Source organism: Heptranchias perlo, chromosome 3 (genome assembly GCF_035084215.1).
Source record: "Heptranchias perlo isolate sHepPer1 chromosome 3, sHepPer1.hap1, whole genome shotgun sequence".
In the NCBI taxonomy this organism is placed as follows: Eukaryota; Metazoa; Chordata; class Chondrichthyes; order Hexanchiformes; family Hexanchidae; genus Heptranchias; species Heptranchias perlo.
The window spans coordinates 83744115-83769447 of NC_090327.1; the positions used below are offsets into that span (position 1 = coordinate 83744115).

Below are 25333 nucleotides of genomic sequence, written 5' to 3' on the forward strand. Positions count from 1 at the left end.
TTATTTGTAAACTGTGTAATAAGTTCATTTTTGTATCTGAGATTGAGGTAATCAGAAAGTTCTCAATATATTAAAATATATATTAATAGGGAAAATACATTCAAATTTTGTGTAGGACCCTTAGATGAACAGCCCTACCCAAAGAATTAGCCTAGTTTTTTTCTTACACTGCTACACTTTTCCAGCGTTATCTATTACAGTTCCCACCACTTACAACGTCCCCGCTTATTGCGTACAGTCATCTATAATCGGGCAAATGGCGTGACCGTTTTCATTACCTTAGGTGTCAATTACAAAGGTGCTGCTTAAACCGTATTAAGCAGGCCGGCTATTTCGGGCAGTTCAAGCAGCTGCTCGCACCTCACAATTATCTGGCATTGAGTCCTAAACCCCTGTGGACTTTAGAACTTCTGCTACTGCTGCGAGCCCTTCATGCCGCTTGTTGAGCTTGACATCTTCTGGACCATTTTAAACTTTGAAGAGGTTACATAGACCAATCTTTTTCTCAAATGGAAAAAATTGCGATTAAGAATGATCCAACTTAAAAATAATAAAGAATTGAAGTGACACATACTGGCGACAGACAGCTGACAGTTTTACGGCTTTAATCTCAGCAAAGTTGACATTCATCGGTTGTCATTGCAGGCTTCTGAATCACCCTCTGTACGTTTTATAATTTATTTGTTACACTGTCCACCACGTCTAGCAGGCAAATCACATTCGCATGAACGCGCCCACTATAAGCGGTGGGGACTGTATTGAAAAGCCAAAACACACCTTGGTTGAAGCAGATAACTACTTGTTGTTGGTTAACATTGAGCATTATCTTTTAAAAAAACCTTTAAATGTCGTGAGCTTTTTGTTCCATTCCATATGCCTCATATAGCTGATTAAGGAGTTCTTCTTTTTCCTCTGAACAAAGGAAACTAGACCGAGCTGCATTAAGATTCTGCAAAAAAAAAATACTGTGAAAACTTGAAACTGGATAAAAGGTATTTTTATTTTCTAATCAGTCTTTTTGTGTGAAATTCTGAAAATATATTCCTCAAAGTTCCAAGAGCACACATTTCCTCCTCATGTCAAAATCAAGACTCATTGCACAATCTCCGTAACTTATTCTTACCAGGGCCTCAAAGCTGTGGAACTCAATGGTCCAGAATTTGCTGGACTGGGGCATCGCATGGCGTGCCCAGTGTGTTAGAATTTTCTTCCTCACCCTTCAGCTCAAAAAATATTTGCACCGCAAATTGCTGCAAGCTGATAATGAACGGTGTATCTGGGACCTTGGTGAACAACGGGACCAATTGTCTATCTCTCTATCCTGAAATTTTATTGGTTAAGAAACAGAGATATGACGGAGAAGGAAATAGGGTGAATTACAGTCAAATTAGGTACAGAAAAAAGAAAAATAAAGAGAGGGATAGGAAGACTAGATGAACAGAGAAAAAAAGACAGTCAGATTTTTTTTAATATAAATTGTAATTTTAAATTTTAAAAACCTCCAGGAACAATTTACTACCTGCAGGAATGACACTACAGTTTCAACTGTTCCCTTTCTGGGCTGGAGAGGTTAAGTGGCAATGTAGGAACATAAATGTCATCGTTAAAAGGGTACTTACGCTGTTAAGTTCCCGCCCTAACTTTCTGTTGAGAGTTTAAATGGCAATGTGCAAATGCAGCAATTTCATGAAACTCATGTGGAGGTTGATGTCGAGCTGCCATTTTTGTGATGCTAACAGCAGAGCGGTGCAAATCGTCCAGCAATCATGCACATTAAACTCGCCGTTATTTTAGCAGCAAAATCTGGGCCATTGTGTTGTTAGATTTGGTATTTTCAAAGCCACAACCGACAATGAGGCTGTACAGAGCTTTGGAAAAGCAGATTTGAGCTTGAAAAGAATCACAGACAGTATTAATTGGAAACTGCACTTAAAAATAGATCTACACGAGAAAAATAGAATATATTTTAGCCTATTATACCAGGTTAAGGACAGAACATATTTCCATTTCGAAAACCACATAGCAAGATATAGGTCACACAAGTTTAATAAAAGGAGGTTAAAAGGAACATTTTTTTAAAAAACGTTTAAAACAGAAGCAAACAAAAAAGGAAGGATTTCTAAAAAAAAAATCAACCAAGCACAGCTAAGAGAGTAGTAGAGATACAAATTGCAGAGGGCCTCAGAAAAGTTTTACAATTACATTAAACAGGCAAGTCCGTTTAAAGGATAAACTGGATAAAACTATATCATTTACCTCGCACGCTCCTTGGGGATTAACTTCTCTAAACCCCCTCATCCCTCTTACCTTTTCCACAGCACCCTTTAATCCTGCATTTTGATCAAAAACCACCCTGTTCCACATTGCTATCTTGAGAATATTCGTTCTCTTGCAAATTCATGGCCACGTTATGATGTAGATTGTCATCCTGATGCTGACAGAAACTTGGCTGACAGGAAGCACCTCCATCCTACTCAATAAAGCTTCCCCACCTAGCTACAAACGTCATCATTTGCCCCACCCAAACTGCCAGTGTTTTTTGCAGCTCTCATCATCAAATCCCACCTTGTTCTCTTCCCCCCATTTCGCTGTCACCTTTTTCTTCGATCACCTCGCCTTCTGCCTCTCACTTAAACTCCTTGTGATGTATGACCCTCCTAAGCTGCACGCCAACTTCCTCACAGATCTCTTGAATTAGCATCTACACCAAGCAACTTCTCAATGTCAGATTTCAACCTACACCTAAACTACCTCAGCCCTCTCACCTCTAATTTCTCTGCCTTACTACCTTTACTTAAGCTCACGTTTCACATAAACTCAGTCGCCCACACCCATGGTCATTCCCTTGCCCTCACTATCTCTTACAAGTTCTCCATTCCTCATCTTCCTTATCACCTCCATTACCTAGTCCTCACCACCCTGGAAAAAACTCTTCCCCAGCTCCCTCTCTTAGCTCCCAACTTCCTCCACCCAGCACATTTGTAAAAAACTCAGTCATAGCAAATGGGGCTTATTGATCCCTAGCATTTACTGAAGTTAATAAAGAGTGTGTAATGTGGAATCGGAAAGGATTCTGGGCCAGATGGGATACATGCTAGAATCCTCAGGGAATTAAAGAGTGAAAATTAGTGATGCTTTGCTTAATGTATTTTTAGAGCTCCTTAAATACTGGAGAAGCATCTGAGGATTGGAGGATACAAATGTAATTCTAATGAGCAGTAAGGTACAAACATGGCAATTACAGACCAATTAGCCTAGCACAGAGAGAAAAATGCTTCGTGGCATTCTCAATTACACCATTAAAAGATTTAAATGAATGCAATTATCATAAGAAGCAGCCAGCATCAATTTAGATTTAATAAGTCATACCTTTAAAACTTCATTAACTGGGTAAGTAAGCTATTGGACATGGATAATCCAGGACTTGGTTATGATGCTTCCTATGTTTGAATAGCCAGCTGACATTCACTATTATGAATCACACATGAAGAACAGCCAATTGAGTAAGGTAATGGATGACTATTAATACCAGTCAGAGTCAGTACTTCAGATTTCTACAGGAAATACCTGAAGTTTGCCCAGTATGAACTATTTTAAGTTTGAATGTACTCCTTTCTTTTTTTTAAAAAATGTAACAATTTCCATGGTTCTTCCATCATGGAACCTAGAGTGACAGTCACTAGTTACCATCTATGGCTGCACACAGAGCAAAAGAATTATCGCTGAGAATTTCCTCAGGGGCTGTCCAAATTGGCTTCTAACACTTTGGTGGAAGATTGGCGTAAACCCTGGATAAACCACATAAACGGGCGCTGATCAAGGGAACCCCCAAGGAAATTCCCGATGGAGTGCTGTTATTTTTGGGTACAGTATTGTGTTTATTTTAAAATTGTACACACCTACCAATCAAGTGCTAACTCTCATCTCTAGTGACCTAGCGAGGGTTGCATTCCCTGGTAGTCCAGTGGTAAATGTCTGGCAAATCATTGTGGTCTAATGGAGAGAAGGTGGTTTGCATTTCCCACTGATCTAGTGGTCAGTACCTAGCCAGACTTCAACCAGATGTTGATCATTAAAATCCTGATAGAGCTGTATGTAACTTTGACCATCTGTAGTTTTCTAGCTGGTTCTTTTTTTAAAAAGGTGTTATAATAATCAGATTATGAAGAAGATAAAAGAGTGCTCCAATTTGCTGTGAACTACTGTAAAATCTGATTTAAAAAGTGTAGATTCACAGTCCCTGAACTTTTTGTTGTCCTGTAATAAAGCTGCTGTAAAGTCAAAAGTCAAGAGGCATCAGTACTGCACCAACTTCTTAAATTATATTGACAGTTGGATGGTTGATATTATTGATAATTCCATCAATAAAGGTTGCAAGTCAAGTAGTGAACCTACAATTAAGTAATGGAATACACTGACATTCAACAGTAAGTAGAGTGACACATTTTTATCCACTTACCACTGTCATGAACTCTACTTCTGTAAAGTTCATGTACTCTGCAGCTATTCTATAATCAGTGTGAATTGTTGAAGAGAAAATCAATGGATCATCTGTATTGAGTGAAAAGTTTGCTTTATCTTTCTTGAATCTGTAAAATAAATAAATTTCCATTAATTAACTTAAACAGACTATTTGCATTTTATCTTAAATTGTTCCAAAGTGCATTTGCTCATATTCTACACTGATGCAGTCAAAAAGTAGTAGCTGATTATCTGACAACATTCATATGAAAATTCTACACTGTACAATTCAGTTCACTTCAAATATTATAGTTTCTGGTGTGTTGTGCCTTGATGTGGGTTTGCTCCTGTGATTCTTCATGTAATGAGTTCCAAAATTTAAATCATGTAGAGGAGATACTGATTAAAGGGAGCCACTTCATTTGTGGGAAGGAGTGAAAAATCAACAGCAGAGGCAACCGGTTGCATATCTCATAGTTGCTAGTCTAAGGGTAGCATTGCAGAGGGACTTTCCCACTATCAAAGTTGGGAAATATGGGTTGATCTGCCATTTTCAGAGGGAAGTGGCACTCGTGTGGAGCATATCTCAGGAAATTATGGAATAAACAGCTTGTGATTTTCTGTCCATTAATGGATGGCAGATCAGTGATTTCATGCCCATGATTTCCTGAGCTGCAGTCCCTGCAAATACTGCTTCCCATTAGGAGCACCAGATTCTAGAATCACTCCTATAATAGAATAGGACCTAAACCAAGAAATAACAAAATCAGGAGAAAAAGGAGGAATGCAGTATTTGTATTCATATTGAATCAATAGGAGATTGGATAACACTGAAGAGTTTCAAGAGCTCAGCAAGAAAGTAGTTATATCAGGATATTAAAAGGCAATAGAGCAGATTCTTAATCTCTCAGCATGCTTAGCAGATTGAAGATGTGAATAAGCTGGGCTGCTATTTTAATTTTTTCCATTCCACATGTACAGAAATGAGACAAATACCTTGTTTAGTGTTACAAAGGGACATCAGACTTAAATGTTATTTCAGTTGACTCTCATGACCTTTGTAGAAACTAACCTTTGCAAACCCTTAGTCCAGATTTGGATTAATCCTTGGTCTAACACCCAGAGCAATTCAGATTCCCTGACAAGAAACGAGCAGAGTATCATTTGTCTAAAAAGGACCTCTGCGAATGTAACTGCTCCTATAATCCTTCAGCTGGCTTGAAATTCCCATTAAATTATTCAACTGTTTATGTTGACAATTGCACATTGACTAACTGGAGAAATATCGGATATTGGCAGTATTGCTCGCACTAATGAGATTCGAGCACGTGGGAACCAGTAAACTGGGTGTTGCAAGATGTTGCCCAGTCCTTGAAGAAATCTCTCCAGTCACAATTTTCCGATTGGGTTGAACACCTGCATAGACTGCATCTTGCACGGATGCGACCATGTGACCTGCGACTCTGAATGGAGGAGGAGGAAGAATATTAGGGCCACTGTGTGTGATGTTTGTGCGGTTTTATGTACGTCCATATGGAAGTGAATGACAAGGAGATAAGACATAAGGTCAACATGGGCTGACAAAAGGCTTGATCGAAAAGACAGATTTTGAGAATGATTTTTTAAAAAAGGGTTCTGGAAAGGCAGTGAGGTTTAGGAAGGAGATTTAAGGAAGAACAACATAGGCTTTGCTGCCAATGGAGGGACAAAGAGTGAGGGTAGGATACACAAAAGGCCAGAGTCAGAAATGGAGTGGTTTTTTTTTTGAGGGGGCGGGGGGGGGGGTGGGCAGCATGAAAGAATTTAAAGATGAAAATTTAGATTTTAAATTGAATGTGTTGGGAGGCAGTGCGCCAATGTAGATCAGAATGAACAGGGGTGATGGGCGAGCGAGGTTTAGTACATGTGTGTAGTAAAGTTTAAATATGTCGAAGTTTATGGAGGCTGGAGGAAAAAAGGCCAGAAAGAGGATTTTTTTTTTTTTTTTTATTCGTTCACGGGATGTGGGCGTCGCTGGCAAGGCCGGCATTTATTGCCCATCCCGAATTGCCCTCGAGAAGGTGGCGGTGAGCCGCCTTCTTGAACCGCTGCAGTCCGTGTGGTGACGGTTCTCCCACAGTGCTGTTAGGAAGGGAGTTCCAGGATTTTGACCCAGCGACAATGAAGGAACGGCGATATATTTCCAAGTCGGGATGGTGTGTGACTTGGAGGGGAACGTGCAGGTGGTGTTGTTCCCATGCGCCTGCTGCCCTTGTCCTTCTAGGTAGTAGAGGTCGCGGGTTTGGGAGGTGCTGTCGAAGAAGCCTTGGCGAGTTGCTGCAGTGCATCCTGTGGATGGTGCACACTGCAGCCACAGTGCGCCGGTGGTGAAGGGAGTGAATGTTTAGGGTGGTGGATGGGGTGCCAATCAAGCGGGCTGCTTTATCTTGGATGGTGTCGAGCTTCTTGAGTGTTGTTGGAGCTGCACTCATCCAGGCAAGTGGAGAGTATTCCATCACACTCCTGACTTGTGCCTTGTAGATGGTGGAAAGGCTTAGGGGAGTCAGGAGGTGAGTCACTCGCCACAGAATACCCAGCCTCTGACCTGCTCTCGTAGCCACAGTATTTATATGGCTGGTCCAGTTAAGTTTCTGGTCAATGGTGACCCCCAGGATGTTGATGGTGGGGGATTCGGTGATGGTAATGCCGTTGAATGTCAGGGGGAGGTGGTTAGACTCTCTCTTGTTGGAGATGGTCATTGCCTGGCACTTATCTGGCGCGAATGTTACTTGCCACTTATCAGCCCAAGCCTGGATGTTGTCCAGGTCTTGCTGCATGCAGGCTCGGACTGCTTCATTATCTGAGGGGTTGCGAATGGAACTGAACACTGTGCAGTCATCAGCGAACATCCCCATTTCTGACCTTATGATGGAGGGAAGGTCATTGATGAAGCAGCTGAAGATGGTTGGGCCTAGGACACTGCCCTGAGGAACTCCTGCAGCAATGCCCTGGGGCTGAGATGATTGGCCTCCAACAACCACTACCATCTTCCTTTGTGCTAGGTATGACTCCAGCCACTGGAGAGTTTTCCCCCTGATTCCCATTGACTTCAATTTTACTAGGGCTCCTTGGTGCCACACTCGGTCAAATGCTGCCTTGATGTCAAGGGCAGTCACTCTCACCTCACCTCTGGAATTCAGCTCTTTTGTCCATGTTTGGACCAAGGCTGTAATGAGGTCTGGAGCCGAGTGGTCCTGGCGGAACCCAAACTGAGCATCGGTGAGCAGGTTATTGGTGAGTAAGTGCCGCTTGATAGCACTGTCGACGACACCTTCCATCACTTTGCTGATGATTGAGAGTAGACTGATGGGGCGGTAATTGGCCGGATTGGATTTGTCCTGCTTTTTGTGGACAGGACATACCTGGGCAATTTTCCACATTGTCGGGTGGATGCCAGTGTTGTAGCTGTACTGGAACAGCTTGGCTAGAGGCGCAGCTAGTTCTGGAGCACAAGTCTTCAGCACTACAGCTGGGATGTTGTCGGGGCCCATAGCCTTTGCTGTATCCAGTGCACTCAGCCGTTTCTTGATATCACGTGGAGTGAATCGAATTGGCCGAAGACTGGCTTCCGTGATGGTGGGGATATCGGGAGGAGGCTGAGATGGATTATCCACTCAGCACTTCTGGCTGAAGATGGTTGCAAATGCTTCAGCCTTGTCTTTTGCACTCACGTGCTGGACTCCGCCATCATTGAGAATGGGGATGTTTGCAGAGCCTCCTTCTCCCGTTAGTTGTTTAATTGTCCACCACCATTCACGACTGGATGTGGCAGGACTGCAGAGCTTTGATCTGATCCGTTGGTTGTGGAATCGCTTAGCTCTGTCTATAGCATGTTGCTTCCGCTGTTTAGCATGCATGTAGTCCTGAGTTGTAGCTTCACCAGGTTGGCACCTCATTTTTAGGTACGCCTGGTGCTGCTCCTGGCATGCTCTTCTACACTCCTCATTGAACCAGGGTTGATCCCCTGGCTTGTTGGTAATGGTAGAGTGAGGAATATGCCAGGCCATGAGGTTACAGATTATGCTGGAATACAATTCTGCTGCTGCTGATGGCCCACAGCGCCTCATGGATGCCCAGTTTTGAGCTGCTAGATCTGTTCTGAATCTATCCCATTTAGCACGGTGGTAGTGCCACACAACACGTTGGATGGTGTCCTCAGTGCGAAGACGGGATTTCATCTCCACGAGGACTGTGCGGTGGTCACTCCTACCAATACTGTCATGGACAGATGCATTTGCGACAGGTAGATTGGTGAGGACGAGGTCAAGTAAGTTTTTCCCTCATGTTGGTTCGCTCACCACCTGCCGCAGGCCCAGTCTAGCAGCTATGTCCTTCAGGACTCGGCCAGCTCGGTCAGTCGTGGTGCTACCAAGCCACTCTTGGTGATGGACATTGAAGTCCCCCACCCAGAGTACATTTTGTGCCCTTGCTACCCTCAGTGCTTCCTCAACATGGAGGAGGACTGATTCATCAGCTGAGGGAGGACGGTAGGTGGTAATCAGCAGGAGGTTTCCTTGCCCATTTTTGACCTGATGCCATGAGATTTCATGGGGTCCAGAGTGAGATAGTTGGGTCTAGGAGGTGAGAAAGGAGTGTATGAAGGTTTCAGCAGCAATGGGGCTGAGGTAGGAGCAGAGACAGGCAATGTCACAAAGGTGGAAGTAAGCAGTCATTTTGATGGAGAGGGCATGGGATCTGAATTAAGTTCAGGGTCGATCAGGGTGCTAAGTTTGTGAACAGTCTGGTTCAGCTGGAGACAATGGCTGCAGAATGGGATAGCATCAGTGGCAAGTGTACGGAGTTTGTGGCAGGGACTGAAGACAATCGGTATGGTCTTCCTTACGTCGAGCAGACGAAATTGTGCCTCATCCAGCATTGGATGTCAGGTGAGCTGTCTGACAACACTGGAGCAGACAAGGAATCAAGTGGAACTTGACCCCATGCCCGAAGATGATGTCCCAAGAGTAGCAGGTAGAAGAGGATATGAAGGAACCCAAGGATAGCTTGTTGAAGGGACTCAAAGTAATGCAGGAGAAATCATTGGCAATGTATTAGCTATTTTTGGAATGGGAATGAAAGCAATCCGTGGAGCTGATTCCATTTGGGTTTGTTTTGAGAAGAGGTATTGGTAGAGGATAACAAGGTCAACTGTATCGAATAGTTGGACTCCCTCCTATTGTCTCCTCTCTATTCCCTGTTTATTACCAGGACATATCCCAGTCTTGCTATGTAACCGCGCCCATGTAACTTGAGTTTCCCTGTGTCCATTCACGTGCACGTTTTGGCTGCTGCTCCGGACCCGAGCCCATCGCTTCTATTTCCTCTTTTATCTTTTTCTCTTTACCCCACCTAGGCCATGTCTTTCTGTCATCATGCCTCCTTTCGTTTCTCCCCTCTTGGGTACTCTGCATCTCCCCCACCCCTAAATCCCTACCCCAACCCTTCAGCATTCCTTGACCTTCCTACTCTCCTGCCGCTGACCCAGGCTTGATTCCTTCTTAGATAAGCCTACAGCTTCCCTCTGTGACTCCCTTGGCATCCTCCGAAGTGCCCATCGAGGCACTTTGTCACTGCCTCCTTACGAGCAGCAACCCCAACTGCCCCATCCTGCTCTCTCACTGACTTTTCTGCTCAGTGTGCCCGCTGGGAGCTAATCTTGCCAATCTCCTTCCCGTCCTACTCACTGCTCCCAGTGCTGACCCTATGGACTCTGCCAGCGGATCAGCTATCACCGGCCCTCTCCGCATCTCCCTCCAGAATGTCCACTCTCTTGTTAACAAGATCCTTGCCATCCATAAGCTTATTGTGGATGATTACATTGACATCATGGCCTTGACGGAAACCAGGCTGACGGGTGATGACACCATTACTCTTAATGAAGCATCCCCGCCTGGCTATATCTTCCACCACTTGCCCCGCCCAGACCACCGCGGCCCTTAACACCAATTCACACTTTGGTCTGTCCCCCTACTCCTCTGGCACCACCTCTTTCTTTAAGCATCTCGCCTTGTTCCACCCTTCTCACCTCTCAAAATCTTCATTCTCCACGGCCCACCCAAGTACCACATCCAAGTTTCTCACCGAGATATCTTCACTGCTTTCTTCCCTCAGCCTCTGCACCGAGCAACTTCTCATCCTCGATGATTTCAACTCCCATCTCAACTCCTCATGCTCTCTCTCCTGAGTTCACGGCCCTCCTCTCCTCCCCTAATCTCTCCCTCCATATAAACTCTCCTACCCATATTCACGGCCACCCCTTCCACCTTGCCATCTCATGTGGCCTCTCTACTCCCATTGTGTCAATCAAGGATAAGACCATCTCTGATCACTTCCTTGAATCCCTCTCAACCCACAGCCCCCTTCCCCCTTCCCCCTTTCCCCTTCCAAACCTACTTCCTACCATTGTCAGCCCCTGGAAAAAACTCTCCAAGTCACTTACAACTGCACTTTCAAATTCCCAACTCTCTAGCCTTTGGCCTTCCATTCACCACAGTATTTCTGCAGCTACTGATCTGCTCAATCACACCCTCACCTCTACCTTTGACCCCATTAAAACCATTACTCAATCTCACCCTGGTCACTCTCCCTGGTATGGCCCTCAGGATCATCCTGGAAAGCACAGATAACCCTGGTTTCTCTTCACTACAAACTGCCATCTTAAACCCCTCTCCCCTGTTCCCTCCACCCTCACTTCCAATGAAAAGTGCGAGGAGCTCATGGACTTCTCTATCACTAAGATTGAGACCATCCATTCAGCTGCCTCTGCCACTTCCCTCCTTTCCCATAGCCCACCAAGCCAAACTTCCCCTACGTTTTCCCCCTGCCCTAGCCTTGTATCTTTCTCTAGTTTCTCTGCTATCTTCCCTCATGCCCTGTCCGTGCTCATCTTGATCATGAGACCCACCTCCTGCTCCCTCAATCCTATTCCCACCAAGCTGCTAACCACCCAACTTCCCTTCCTTGCCCCCATGTTAGCTGATATTGTTAACGGTTCCCTCTTCTCAGGTACTGTCCCGCTCCTCTTTAAATCTGCCGTCATCACCCAACCTCAATCCCCGGTCCTTGCAAACCAACGCCACATCTCCAACTTCCCTTTCCTCTCCAAAGTCCTTGAATGCGTTGTCTCCTCCCAAATCCGTGCCCATCTTTCCTGCAATTCCATGTTTGAATCCCTCCAATCAGGTTTCCATCCCTGCCACAGTACTGAAACGGCCCTCATCAAAATCACAAATGGCATCCTATGTGACTGTGACCATGGTAAACTATCCCTCCTCATCCTTCTCGAACAGTCAGCAGTCTTTGACATGGTTGACCACAACATCCTCCTCTATCATCCAGCTGGGTGGGACTGCGCTCGCCTGGTTCCATTCTTATCTATCCAGTCGTAGCCAAAGAATCACTTGCAATGGCGTCTCCTCCTGCTCCCGCACCGTTACCTCTGGAGTCCCCCAGGGATCTATCCTTAGCCTCCTCCTATTTCCCATCTATATGCTGTCCCCCGGCGACATTATCTGGAAATACAACATCAGATTCTACATGTTTGCTAACGACACCCAGCTCCACCTCACCATCACTTCTCTTGACCCTTCCACGGCCTCTTATTTGTCACACTGCTTGTCCGACATCCAGTACTGGATGAGCAAAAATTTCCTCCAACTAAATGTTAGGAAGACCGAAGCCATTGTCTTCGTTGTCACCACAATCTCCGTTCCCTAGCTGCCGACTCCTTCCCTCTCCCTGGCCACTCTCCAAGGTTGAGCCAGACCGTTTGCAATCTTGGCATCCTATTTGACCTGGAGATGAGCTTCCGACCACATATCTGCTCCATCACCAAGACGGCCTACTTCCACCTCCGTAACATCTCCCGTCTCTGCCCCTACCTCAGCTTATCTGCTACCGAAACCTCATCCATGTCCTTATTACCCCTAGAGTTGATTATTCCAAAGCTCTCCTGGCTGGCCTCCCATCTTCCACCCGCCATAAACTTGAGCGCATCCAAAACTGTGCCACCCGTATCGTGACTTCCACCAAGTCCTATTCTCTCGTCATCCCTGTGACCTACACTGGCTCCTGGTCTAGGAACACCTCGATTTTAAAATTCTCCACCTTATTTTCAAATCCCTCCATGGCCTCCCTCCTCTCTATCTCTGTAACCTCCTCCAGCCCTACAACCCTCAGATCTGTGCTCCTCCAATTCTTGCCTCTTGAGCCTGCCCGATTTTAATCGCTCCACCGTTGGCAGCCGTACCTTCAGCTGCCTAGGCCCTTAGCTCTGGATTTCCCTCCCTAATCTCTGCTTCTCTACCTCTCTCTCCTCCTTTAAGATGCTTCTTAAAATCTACTTCTTTGACCAAGCTTTTGGTCACCTGTCTTAATATCTCCTTATGTGGCTCGGTGTCAAATTTTGTTTGATAACACTCCTGTGAAGCACCTTGGAACCTTTTACTATGTTGCAAGTTGTTGTTGAATAGTGCAGAGATGGTCGAGGAAGACAAGGAGAGATAAAACACTACAGTTGCTGTCATAGAGGATGCCCTTCATGAATTGGATCAGGGCCATTTCAGTGTTGTGAGAAGGACAGAAGTTGGACTAGAGGGATTGAAACAGGCAGTTAAGGAAGAGATGGGCACAGAACTGTAAGGCATGGACACAATACTTTCAAAGACCAAAGACCTCGGAGAGGAAAAGAAGTTGGAGATGGGGCAGTAATTGATAAGGGTTGGAAGGCAGTTTTGAAGAAGAGGAAGGGAAGCACTGACAATGTCAGCTTACATAGAGTCCAGGAAGAGGAGGTTGTAAATAAAGTTTATATATTTTTCATATTTATGAAATATGACAGTTACTTTGCAGGCTACAAAATATACATTATTTAGTATGCAAAATGTCACTTCAAAAGGCACTTTTGCTATGCAAATATGTTTTGATTCCAAAGCAAGTAGAAGTTACTTAGCACCAGTTTTGTCCTGAAATATATCAAATTAAGGTAAAATGCTTAACAACATGTGCCAATGGGCTAGGATGTCACAAGTGGGGGAGTTCAGGAAACCAGTGTTAATTTGATAAACTGGGTTCAACTAAGGGAGAACCTTTTGGTCTCCGGCAGCTCAGTTCTCAGTTTTCTATTTCAACAGGTATGAGAAGTACATCCCAGGAATGTTATTCCAAGTTCACTAGTAGTTCTTCTATCTCTGATTAACAGTTCATGTGGAGGTGGTTCCTGTGGAGCTTCATGAGTCATTACGATTCTCCACAATAAATAAGAGTTGCAGTAAAGACTTAGTGTTATCAGTTGAGTTAGCAAGCTTTCATGTAATTTGTTATTTTTGTATCCGAGCAGGGAAAGTTAAAATAAAAGCAGAAAATGCTGGAAAAGCTCAGCAAGTCAGGCAGCATCTGTGAAGAAAGAAATAGATTTAATGTTTCAGGTCGAAGACCATTCATCAGAACCGGAAGATATTGAAGAGTTTAAAAATTTTAAGCAAGTACAGAGCCAGGGAAAGGGAGGTGAGGAAAGAACAAAAAGGGATGGTCTGTGAAAGGGAGAGGGCAAGAATGATTAAAGTGACAAAAGGGATGATGGTGCAAGGCAAGGAGGGTGGTAATGGGAGAAGTTAAGAAACGAAAGATCAGTCTAGAGTAGCTGTATATGGCAATAGCAGAACCATAATCAACTGCTGCAGTCCAATAAATAAACCAACATTTTTTTTTAAATGGGAGCAGTGGTTATGATCTGAAGTTATTGAAATCAATGTCGAGTCCAGACGGTTGTAAAGTGCCCAAATGAAAGATGAGGTGCTGTTCCTTGAGCTTACGTTGGGCTTCATTGGAACAGTGTAAGAGGCTGAGGACAGAGTGGGAATTAAAATGGCAAGCGACCGGCAGGTCCGGGTCACACTTGCAGTCAGAGCGGAGGTGTTCAGCAATGTGATCACCCAATCTGCATTTGGTCTCCCCAATGTAGAGGAGACCGCAATGTGAGCAGAGAATACAGTATACTAAATTGAAAGTACAAGTATATTAGGGTGAGTTAGAAGTTACTTAAAAAGTGCAAGCTACTGCTTCTGTTAGTTTTAATAAACTTGTTCCATAGTTTATAGCCTAAACCATGGTTTAATTGCCATTTATTGGCCGCTATGATCATTGCTTTTGCCATTTACAATTTTGAACATACATTCATTATGGTGGGAAAGAGAAGTCTGAAGCTATATTTGGCTTTTAAACCTCACCATTTATAATGGCAAACAGGATCTGAAAGATGATATATAGTGCAAAAGAAGTTTCAGATTCTTAATTTTTTTTTTAAAAACAAATATATAACACTGTACATTGTTTATTTTTATCTTCCTGGGGCAGACATTTTTTTTTAAATTTCAGCTCACACAGTGTGATATTGAAAGAAATATTATTATGCTACAAGAGTTCCTCAGTAAATCACTGATCAATGAGACTAAGGAGAGACAGTAAGGAGAGGGCACAAATTTAAAATAAATCACAAAAAGTTAAAATGCAGGTACTGCAAGCAATTAGGAAGGCAAATGGCAAGTTGGCCTTTATTGTAAGCGGGTTGGAGTACAAGAGTAAGGAATTCTTACTACAATTGTACAGGGCTTTAGGGAGTCCTCTCCTGGAGTACTGTGTACAGTTTTGGTCTCCTTATCTAAGGAAAGATATACTTGCCTTAGAGGCAGTGTAACGAAGGTTCACTAGATTAATTCCTGGGATGAGAGGGTTGTCCTATGAGGAGAGATTGGGTAGAATGGGCCTATACTCTCTGGAGTTTAGAAGAATGAGAGGTGATCTCATCGAAATATATAAGATTCTGAGGGGGCTTGACAGGGTGGAGGCTGAGAGGCTGTTTCCTCTGGCTGGAGAGTCTAGAATTAGAGGGCATAGTCGCAGGAGAAGGGGTCGGACATTCAAGACCAAGATGAGGAGGAATTTCTTCACACAGAGGGTTGTGAATCTTTGAAATTCTGTACCCCAGAGGGCTGTGGATGCTGAGTCATTGAATATGTTCAAGGCTGAGATAGATAGATTCTTGGACTCTAGGGGAATCAAGGGATATGGGGATCGGGCAGTAAAGTGGAGTTGAAGTCGAAGATCAGCCATGATCTTATTGAATGGTGGAGCAGGCTCAAGGGGCCGTACGGCCTACTCCTGCTCCTATTTCTTATATTCTTATAAGATAAATTACAAAAAAGATTTAAACAGAATGTTAGAAACAAATTCTTTACATGGGAGGCAAAAATGGAATTCTCTGCTGCAATATGTTGCTGAAACAGAGTCCACGAATTCTTTGAAAAGGGAATTAAACAGTTGGTTGAAAAAGGGGAAGATTAAAGGGTATGGGGAGCAAGTAGGAGAATGGATTAGACTACGCTCTCATTTGGAGATGGGAGCAACTTTCAATGGTTAAAAGTGAGCTTTAAATTAGTTTTCCATCTAATAAAGAAATTTGATTTGAGACACTGACTGGGCTGCATCATACAGCCAGGTCAAACACAGAAATGCTACACTGACCCCAATAGCCCAACAACACCCAGACAAATAAACACATTCATGGCACTCACAGAGCTAAGATATAGAAAATAGATAAACCCCTGTTCTTGCAATACTTTTGAATATAGTTAAGAAAGGCTACACAATGTGAAAAGACTTACGTGACAACGGGATGATTTGTAAAATCAGGATCACATGCTCCTGTGAGAACACTTGAGTGGGGGCATGCCTTTTTATAAAAAAAATAAAAATATAAACATTCTTTCAAATACAGCCGCAAAGTTTATTGTAATTTGTATTTGCTAGAAGATTTTTTTAACCTCAAAATGGATTTGATTCTGTAGAAGTTCATTATAGAGCAAGGGATCCTTAATGGTTGCGTACCCATGGCCAATCCTTTCAGCTTTTAAAAGCTCCACAGCCTATCAAAGTAATAAATTCAAGAAAAAACGTGTTACTCTTCAGAGTGCCTCCTTCTGAAATCATAAATGGATGAATACACAAAATTTCCAAGTCCACTTGGTACTTAAATTGTTCGCATTGATTTTGTTACAATTAGAGAAGATTTTCAAACATGTGTAGCTTGTTTTTTTTAAAAAATTGATGGAAACGATCAATGTTTAGAAATGGGGCTACTTTCAAAACAACTTTAGCATCCTCCTATTTAATGTCATTCTCCCTCTGACCAACAGTGCCAACACAGATTAGTTGGTCATTCATCTAGTTGCTGTTTGAGAGACACTGCCGTGCACAGCATGGTTGCAGTGTTTGCCGATGTAACAACAGCGAAAGCACTTCACAGCAATTAATTGTACGTGAAGCACTTTAGGACGTAGTAAGGCAATACATGCAAGTTCTTTCTTACGACAGCTTCTTGGTGGTAAATTGACTATTTCTAAGCCTCTTATTTATCATGTATTAATCAAAGTTTTTTTTTGTTCCTCATAGTCCAGCGGCTCATTCTGACTGACAAATTACAAACTATTGAAGAATAGAATTTTTCTTGTTGATGTGTAAGTCTATATAATTTACTGTGCGTGACATTAAAATATGAACATTCTGTATGACATTAATTTTTCTATTTTTACATTTATTTTTTGCATTTGTAAAGTAATATCACATTTGGTCATTTCTCGTCTGTCGTGACTTCAGTCACTTGATGATTTTCAACTTTCCCAACACTACTGAGAATAAGGTGAATTGTATCATTTCCATTGTTATCTTTTTATTGACAAAGGGAAGCTCCATGTCAAATGGTTCTCAAACATCTAAAACGAAACAAGAGCAGAATTATGACATATATGTAGAATCCAAGTATGAGCTGTAATTGTGTCGCCATTGGTTATTAAAAGTAATCTGACATCCCAACATGTTCAAATCAAGAAACACTGCCTAACTGCTAGTTACATTTTTGTTCAAGCATTGTTTATTTTAAAACACAAATTATACCTACTACTACTACTAATACTACTAATACTACTAATACTACTAATACTACTAATACTACTTCGGCTAATTTATCCTAAGATTTGGAGTTATGAACGATAAGTGAATTCTAATGTCCAAAGCACTAGCCACCAATTTAAGATGGTGATTAAATAGAAACTAAAGAGTACCTACAATGTATGAAAATAACCTACTAAATAGCAACTAGCACAGTTTCAGAAGGGACAAAACCTGCCTGACCTACTTATTTTTTTTGAGGAGGTAATATACCAAGTGGATGTTGGAAAGTCCTATTATAAAGTACACCTAGACTTTCAGAAAGCCTCCACAAAAGTTTCATATGGAAAGATGCTATGAAAGCTTAAGGCAGTGGATATCCCAGATGAAACTCACAGGTGTGTAAGGAATTACCTGAAAGAAAGCAAGCACTGGATGCTAATTAGGGGCAGATTGATGTTTGGGTAGAGAGATACACTGCATGGACTGCCCCTACTGTTCCTGATTACAGAAATAATCTGCAATCAGGAATGCAAAATAAATTGGTCAAATTCCACAGATACTAGATCAGGGGTAGGGGTGGGGGTGGGGGTGGGGGTGGGGGTGGGGGGGAAGGGGAAGGAAGCAGAGAAGAGAGAGTCTGACAAAACAGGTATGGAATTACAAAAGGACCTACACAATATTTTACACGGATAGAACTATTGCAGATAAAATAGAATACAGATTAAGTTCAAGGTCATATTCATTAGAAGAAAAAAAATGGGGTGCATGCGTAATAAATAATGTCAAACTAGCTAAGGAAGAGGTTGAAAGAAAGCAGAGAGTGATAGTAGGCTCAACACTGACCATGCCTAGTCACTGCAGAGCAGCAATTAACAAAGCAACCAGAATGCTGTGCACCCGATAGTAGAATTAGCCCTTATAAGTCTGAAGCCCTCTAGTACTCTGGTCAAGCTGCATCTCGGATTCTGTATTCAGCTCTCGTCACCAAGGCACTATAGAAACATCCAAGCCCTAGAAGTGAGAGAAAGAAGGGCCACAAGGGTCAGAGGACTGAGGAAAGGATATAATAATCTTGAAATGAGGCGAATGAGACGGGATCTTATACAGGTATCTAATGTAGCAAGTAGAATAGAAGAGGTTAATCTGAGCATTATTTCAAGTTAAAGCACAATTGCAAGACAACTGATCATAGGTACAAACTTGTAAAAAGCAAGTTGAGGACTGATGTCAGGAAGCACTTCTTCACACAAAGTGTAATTAATACCTGCAATGGATTTCTGGATAGGATGGTGAAGGCAAAAACTCTAAAATCATTCAAGAGATGGTGTGATTTGGGGGGGGGGAAATCTTAAGTTTCTATGGAAGCAAGAGTCTGATGGACTGAATTGTCTCCCTCCTCTGTATTTATCTTTGAAAGCTTTGTGATATTAAATGATCGCATTTGCATGACTACAATTTTCATTTGAAATTCAATGCCCAAGTTGTAAAGTTTTTTCTTCTTGTAAGTTATTTTCAGCCTACTCTAGTCCTTGCTTTTCTCTCTCACACTCAATACATCACTTACTAACTGGGAAGCAGACAGGCGAGCCAATTCCATACTTGAGACAATGCACTATTCAACTTTCTGCTAGGATGTGTGTAGTGATTCAGCTTATGCCTATTATATAGTCATAAACAGGAGATGATTCAGTGAAAAATATATAGCCAAACCCTACCCTTTTTGGTGTACTCCACAAATATATCACTGCTACCTGCCCACCATCTCATCAGTTTTATTGTGCTGGTCTTTAAACACGTTTCCACCTTTCATCATATTGAAATACAGTGGGGAGAAAAAAGGCATCAGAACAAAAACTGCACATCCACAGATTTCTAATTCCACTTTATTTCAACAGATTTTACTATGACAGCAAAACAAACTTGAGTAAAGAGGGAGGGGGAAAGACAAAAGATGCTGAGAAGTAGGAAACCAGGTGGTATGAAAACATAAAATGCTAGAAACTCTCAAGTGGGTCAGAGAGCATCTGTGGAGCAAGGAAGGTAGGTTTAGCATTTCAGGTCAATGACCTTTCGTCAGAACTAGAAGTTATACATGAACAGCTTGTAAAGAGGATCAGAGAGTGAATGAAAATGGGTCAGGTAGAAAAAAAAAAGAATGGTTTGTGATTAAGTGGAGGACAGGAGTTGATTAAATGACAGAAGTGACAAAAGGAAACAATAATGAGAGAAAATTTGAGAAATAAAAGTTAGATCCAAGACCCAGAGGAGGTGTAAATGGTTACAACAGAATAGCAGAAGGGGAGGGAAGCATGGAAAATTTGGTAAAGCAGAAAAGGCTCCAATGGCCCAGGAGTGTGGTGGATGAAAAAGGCCAGTAACACCAGGGTTGCAGACCCCCAATTAGAGGATGGTCATGTTTTCTCATGGTTATAGCTATGTTTTTACCTTCCTACTCATGAAGCAGCCTGCAGTGTAAATGGGCTGTAGGTGGGGTGGGCTTCATGAATAGAGGATGGCACCTCCAAAGAGTTACATCTAGATTCTGGCTGGGATTTTCTGCTTTGGCAGAATTCTGGAGGAACTTTGGTGGGGTGGGAGTCCTGTCCGCCCCAGTGACCTGCCACTGACCAAGTTTTCCAAGGTTTAAGTGCATTGACATTTTTTGACACGCTCCCAGTGGGATTTGCACCCACGTCAAGGAGCCCATCTCAGGGCGGGAGGGGGCTTGTAGGACGTTTGCTATAGTGTGTCTGGCTGGTTTCCTCCGGGGCAGAGACAGACAGGAAAGGAATCAAAAATGGCATTTGTATTCCCTTTGAACATGCCTGCCCATATTTGGATGAACATATTTTACATTCCCCATTGTTTCTGGGGGGAATTCCAGAAGTGTCGTTGCTGGGAGGGGGGGGGTGGGGTGGGTGGAGAACAGGCAGCTAACAGAGCTGTTCTAAGGTCAATTTCTCACTCACGTCTGCTTGAGTTATGGTGGGGAGCTGGCTAACTCCAATGGAAAGTCCTGGACTCTGTGTCCGAGAGTAAATGGGTTATTACTCAAATGGTGCCATTGTACAATAAGACAATTTTACCAAGATACAATACCATCTGGATGAATGCACCTACTACATACACAATGTCCTACAGCACACTGAGGCTACAATTCTGATATGTGTGATCAATCCAGATTCATATACGTTACCAAAATAATTCAATTAATAGATAAATCAAGACAGCTTTTCTACTAATTATATTTTTCACCATGCTTAAGTAACACAGGTCATGGGCTCATAATTAGGAATGGACAGAAATTTAAAAAGAAAACAAAATCACATTTTTTCTGCAATTAAAATTACAAACTCTATTATGGAGCATGTCACGGTTCTTCCTCGTAAGTAGTAGTTATCAAAACACTGGAATGCTAATCAGTAGAATTGGCATCACAGCAACAACTTTCAAAATCAGTTAAAGCAGGATTCCATATTTTAATCTTACTCTGATCACCATGACCAAGAAACAAAACTCTCTTTCTCCAACCACCTTACCTCACGAACCACTTTTGGAGGTCCAGCTTCCCCAGCATGAACAGTACGATGGACCCCACATTTCACAGCCATCTGGAAGGAGTGACAAAAATCACAGAAAATTATGTTTTTTAATATTTCACTTTTTCCCTGTTCCGAAGGTACTGACTCATGCTTGGATAGGGTTCACACAGACACTGGCACCCTTCCAGCACCTCAACCATTTATTCTTCATGCACGAGCCTAGCCAGAGTCTCAGAGGTTATTCTACTACAAAGGATCCCCTCCGACCTTGATCCTGCCATCATTCAATGTCCACACACAGGCACTTTCGAGCAGGAGCCACTGGATAGTAATTCGGAGAGTGATCCTTGGCTGTTTTTTATCCTTACTACCCCTGGAGCACTAAGGCTAATTCATAGAATCATAGGAAGATATGGCACAGGAGGAGGCCATTTGGCCCATTGTGTCTGTGCCGGTAATTGTATCCGTGCCGGTAATTGTATCCAATTGATGTCCTGTCTGGGACCAGCTAACTCTGTACAGATAGACATTTACTTGCTGGTCCGTTAAGCTTACTGTCAATGCATTGTTACTGTCTTTACCTACTAACTTTAATACTCTATTTTTAAGTGCGCAATGTCAACTTGTTTCTGACACACAGAAGATACAAAAATCAGAAAATTATCCAACTGAGTAGTGGTCGTCTTTATCCTACAATTTCCATAAATATAAATAAACATTGCCTCATTCTGCTACCTCAGTTTTTACCACTCCATCTTTTATATAATATTAGGTGACCAACAGGGTGCAACTGGAGAGAAGATTAGTCACCTCACATATTTGATTCTGGCTGTTATTGAGAATTTAAGAAGACATTAAGAAATTGGACTGTGTAGTTTATACATTCTGTATTCAATTGGTTTTGGTACAGTATGAATAGAAATCGCTTATAAAATATACCCAACAACTTTAATGCATATGCCCAATATATGTAACTAGTGTTTGAAATTGATAGATTTTTGTTTGCATGTGCATTATACATGAATCTTTTGTCAACCAGCAAATTATGATGCTGAACAATGAGATTGCCAGGTGATGAATTCAATGGTCCCCTGGACCATAGTCCATTTCAATGCTCCTCCTGTAAACACTTAGAGCTGTAATCACCATTTACATATATTTTGTTCAACAGCTATAATTTATAGAACATTTTCTATGCATCTTTATACAATGCTAAATATTTACCAGCATTTCTTTAAATCTATATAGGCCTGTGAACTTTTAATAGTGCAGTTGACAGAGGAGCAGTGAAAAACAATCAAGTGAAAATGTGAACAATTTACTCTTATGGTCGGTCATCCAGAAAACAATATTGCTGGAAGAATGCATCATGGTAACATATAAACTGTTAGTAACTACAGCTGACAGTAATGTTTAACTGATCATTTAGAGATATCAGGATAAAAAGTGGCATTAGTTGCTTACAGCCTATTAATTTAATCCTTTTTTTAAAATCTTGGTTGTACAAACATTTGAAGGAAAATTTTAAATAAATCAGAGACTTATAGTCTAATGAATTTGCTAGGTAGTGTTTAATCTGCAAGCAGTTAGTCAATGCAAAATGCACATGCCTATGTACATGAACCAACTAATGATGATGGAATAGGGTGTTGGAACTGAATCTTTTTGCTACATGTTCTGTTCTTTCAAAACAACCTCTAGAGTAATTTGATGGTATTCTTCATGTCAAGCTGAGCCAAGGAGATTCCCAGGGTGCTACTTGTACTATAGGGTCTCTCAGGGCTGGTTGCTGCTTTACGTGGGGCTTTCATGGCCCAGTTGAATGGAAGAGAATGCTTAATGGCTTGTGATGATGTTCCCAGTTAACCCATTCTTACCGCCTGGATATGTAGGTAGAGATAACTGGGTAAGGTAGGTTTCCAGGAAAGGGCTCCAGACTGCCTAGTGGTTCTTGAGCTCCAGGTGGAGTCTATACATTATTCATTCCAACTGGCATGTGTCCAATAAGTGTTTCATGTACATATTTGTTATGGGTAGATCAACATGCGGGTAGGGTCGGTGAAGGTATCGTTTTACAACTTACAAATTGCCAGAGTGGGGGAGGAGTTTTTCTCCAGTGGGTTGACCCAATGAGCACAAGTCTGGGTTTGCAGGAAGTGAGATTCCCATCATATTCTCTTGTGGTCCCTCAGGTGAACTCCAGAACAACTGAATGCAGGGGCATGATCAAAATATGTATTGTAGTGTACCTTCTTTTTTTAAAAAAGAAACATCCCCTCCAGATTGGCAATGCCTGAGATTGGGAAGTCTGAGCCTGTCTTTGTGTTTAGGGAGCTGGAAGTGTTTGAGAGGTAGTTGCAATTTATTGCAAAAGGTGTAGGGAGAGGTTTTTTTTGTACACGCTAGTGTTACCCTTGATTGCATCTGGTAACAGATAAAAGGTGCGAGAAGGTCATGCCCCAAACTGTGCTGTCAATCTGTGAAATCATTGGTGGCGGCTGCAAATAGGATTTACTACTGTTACCAAAGACTGAGAATATTTCTTTTATTAAAGTTTAGTTTTAAAGGTGTGACATCCTAGAATCAAAAAGAGAAAAATTGTAAATGCTGTAAATCTGAAATAAAGACAGAAAATGCTGGAAATATATAGGTCAGTCAACAACAACTTACATTTATATAACACTGTTCATGTAGAAAAACATTCTAAGGCACTTCACAGAAGTGTAAGGAAAAAAAAATACCAAAAACTTGGTCAGAAAGAAGTGAATTTTAAGGTTGGTCTTAAAGGAGGCGAGGTGGAGGAGTTTAAGGGAATGAATTCCAGAGAATGGGACCAAGGTGCTTGAAGCAACAGGGCGGGGGAGAGGCATAAGAAGCTGGATTCAGAGGGACAGAGAGGTCAGGAGAGTTCTAGGGCTGGAGGAGTTTATAAAGATGGGGAGGAATGAGGCCATGGAGAGATTTAAACATAATGGTCAGAATTATAAATTTGAGATGTTGGGGAACCAGGAGCAGGACTGCACGGATAGGGGTGGTGGGTTAGCAGGACGGGATACCAGCAACAGCGTTTTGAATGAACAGAAGTTTAAGAAGGATGAGACCCCAGCCAGGAGAGCACTGGAACAGTGGTGTGGGAAGGAGACAAATGCCTACATGAGGCTGCAAGCAGCAGATGGGAGGAGATAGGCAGAGGCAGGCGATGTTACAAAAACGATGAGGTGGTCTTTAGTGATGGAGGGGATTTGGAGTTGGAAGTTCAATTCAGGTCAAACAGGATGGCGAAGTTGCAAACAGTCTGAATGTCTGCATTTGTAATGGGAAAAGACAAGATTATGTTTCAGGTGTGTTCTGATAAAGGGTATCAACCTGAAACATTACCTTGTCTTTTCTCTTTGCAGGTGCAGACTGACCTGCTATATATTTTCAGCATTTTCTGTTTTTATGACACACTAGGATCATAGACACAGTTGCAAGGAATTTCTATTTCACCACATCCACTTTGCCTGGTCAGCATAATAGCAAAGGAATCCACCAATGGAGATACTCCTCAATGTTAAATAAGGAGAAACTACATATGGGCAATTGCCACATACATACCTCAACCAATGGCTGAGGCCCAGTCAATTCTTTTTTCAACTATTAGCTCACTTATAATGTTCCTCTGTGGAGTTTCAGGAGATATAAACTATTATGCTTCTCTATTTTTGCCGAATCAAAACAGTACAGTGAGTGATATTTTCAAACATGGAATAAAACTAATAGTGGCTGAAAATATATAAACATGTAATATACATTTGTTACTTATCATTCCGAGTCTAATTATAAATTAAAATAAGAGGGTGGGATTGTGTTTGGTAATTTAAAAAATTGAAGTTCAGAATTCTGCAATGTGAAATCCACACAAACATCTTACCTCATAAGCTCGTACGTGGCCTGGATAGGATTCACAGTCGATCAACTCATCCCCTGCAAGGTCAATTCCCACTACACCATCATTTTGATACTTCTTACAAAGCTCAACAATTTCAGGAGACCATGCTGGAGAGAATGAAAAACGTAAGTTCTATACAACCAACTGTTCCTTTGTCCAGTTATCGAGCTCTAAATGAGCGTTCAACATACCATTTTCGCAGTGGGACATCCCACGTCAGATTTGTGCATGAAATGTAGTGGCCATCATATTGGTTAAGGCATTCCTTAGGCGTCCCTGGCAGCCACTGGAAATGAACACTGGCCTCATTAAAATACTTAAATAGGGGTCCTGCGCTTTTATTAAGACCCTTTTGGGAAATTGTTGCCAGGAAGCTTTTGATTCAATCATTCTTAATTGTGCCCAGCAAAACATA

The 25333-nt window shown here is 42.2% G+C and overlaps 1 protein-coding gene across 3 annotated transcripts in view; it reads right to left on the reverse strand.

Annotated features, from left to right (window-relative positions):
- Positions 1-588: 588 nt before the first annotated feature.
- LOC137316780 (adenosine deaminase-like) overlaps positions 589-25333 on the reverse strand; it is a 43046-nt gene continuing 18301 nt past the window's right edge. For all 3 annotated transcript variants that reach the window (XM_067980632.1, XM_067980625.1, XM_067980639.1), the window contains 6 exons: positions 24901-25025; positions 20985-21056; positions 16320-16421; positions 16161-16228; positions 4460-4589; positions 589-949 (listed from right to left, as the gene is read on the reverse strand). In XM_067980632.1, coding sequence (XP_067836733.1) covers positions 842-949; positions 4460-4589; positions 16161-16228; positions 16320-16421; positions 20985-21056; positions 24901-25025 — 605 coding nt within the window. In that variant the 3' untranslated portion in view covers positions 589-841. The remainder of the gene's footprint in view (positions 950-4459; positions 4590-16160; positions 16229-16319; positions 16422-20984; positions 21057-24900; positions 25026-25333) is intronic.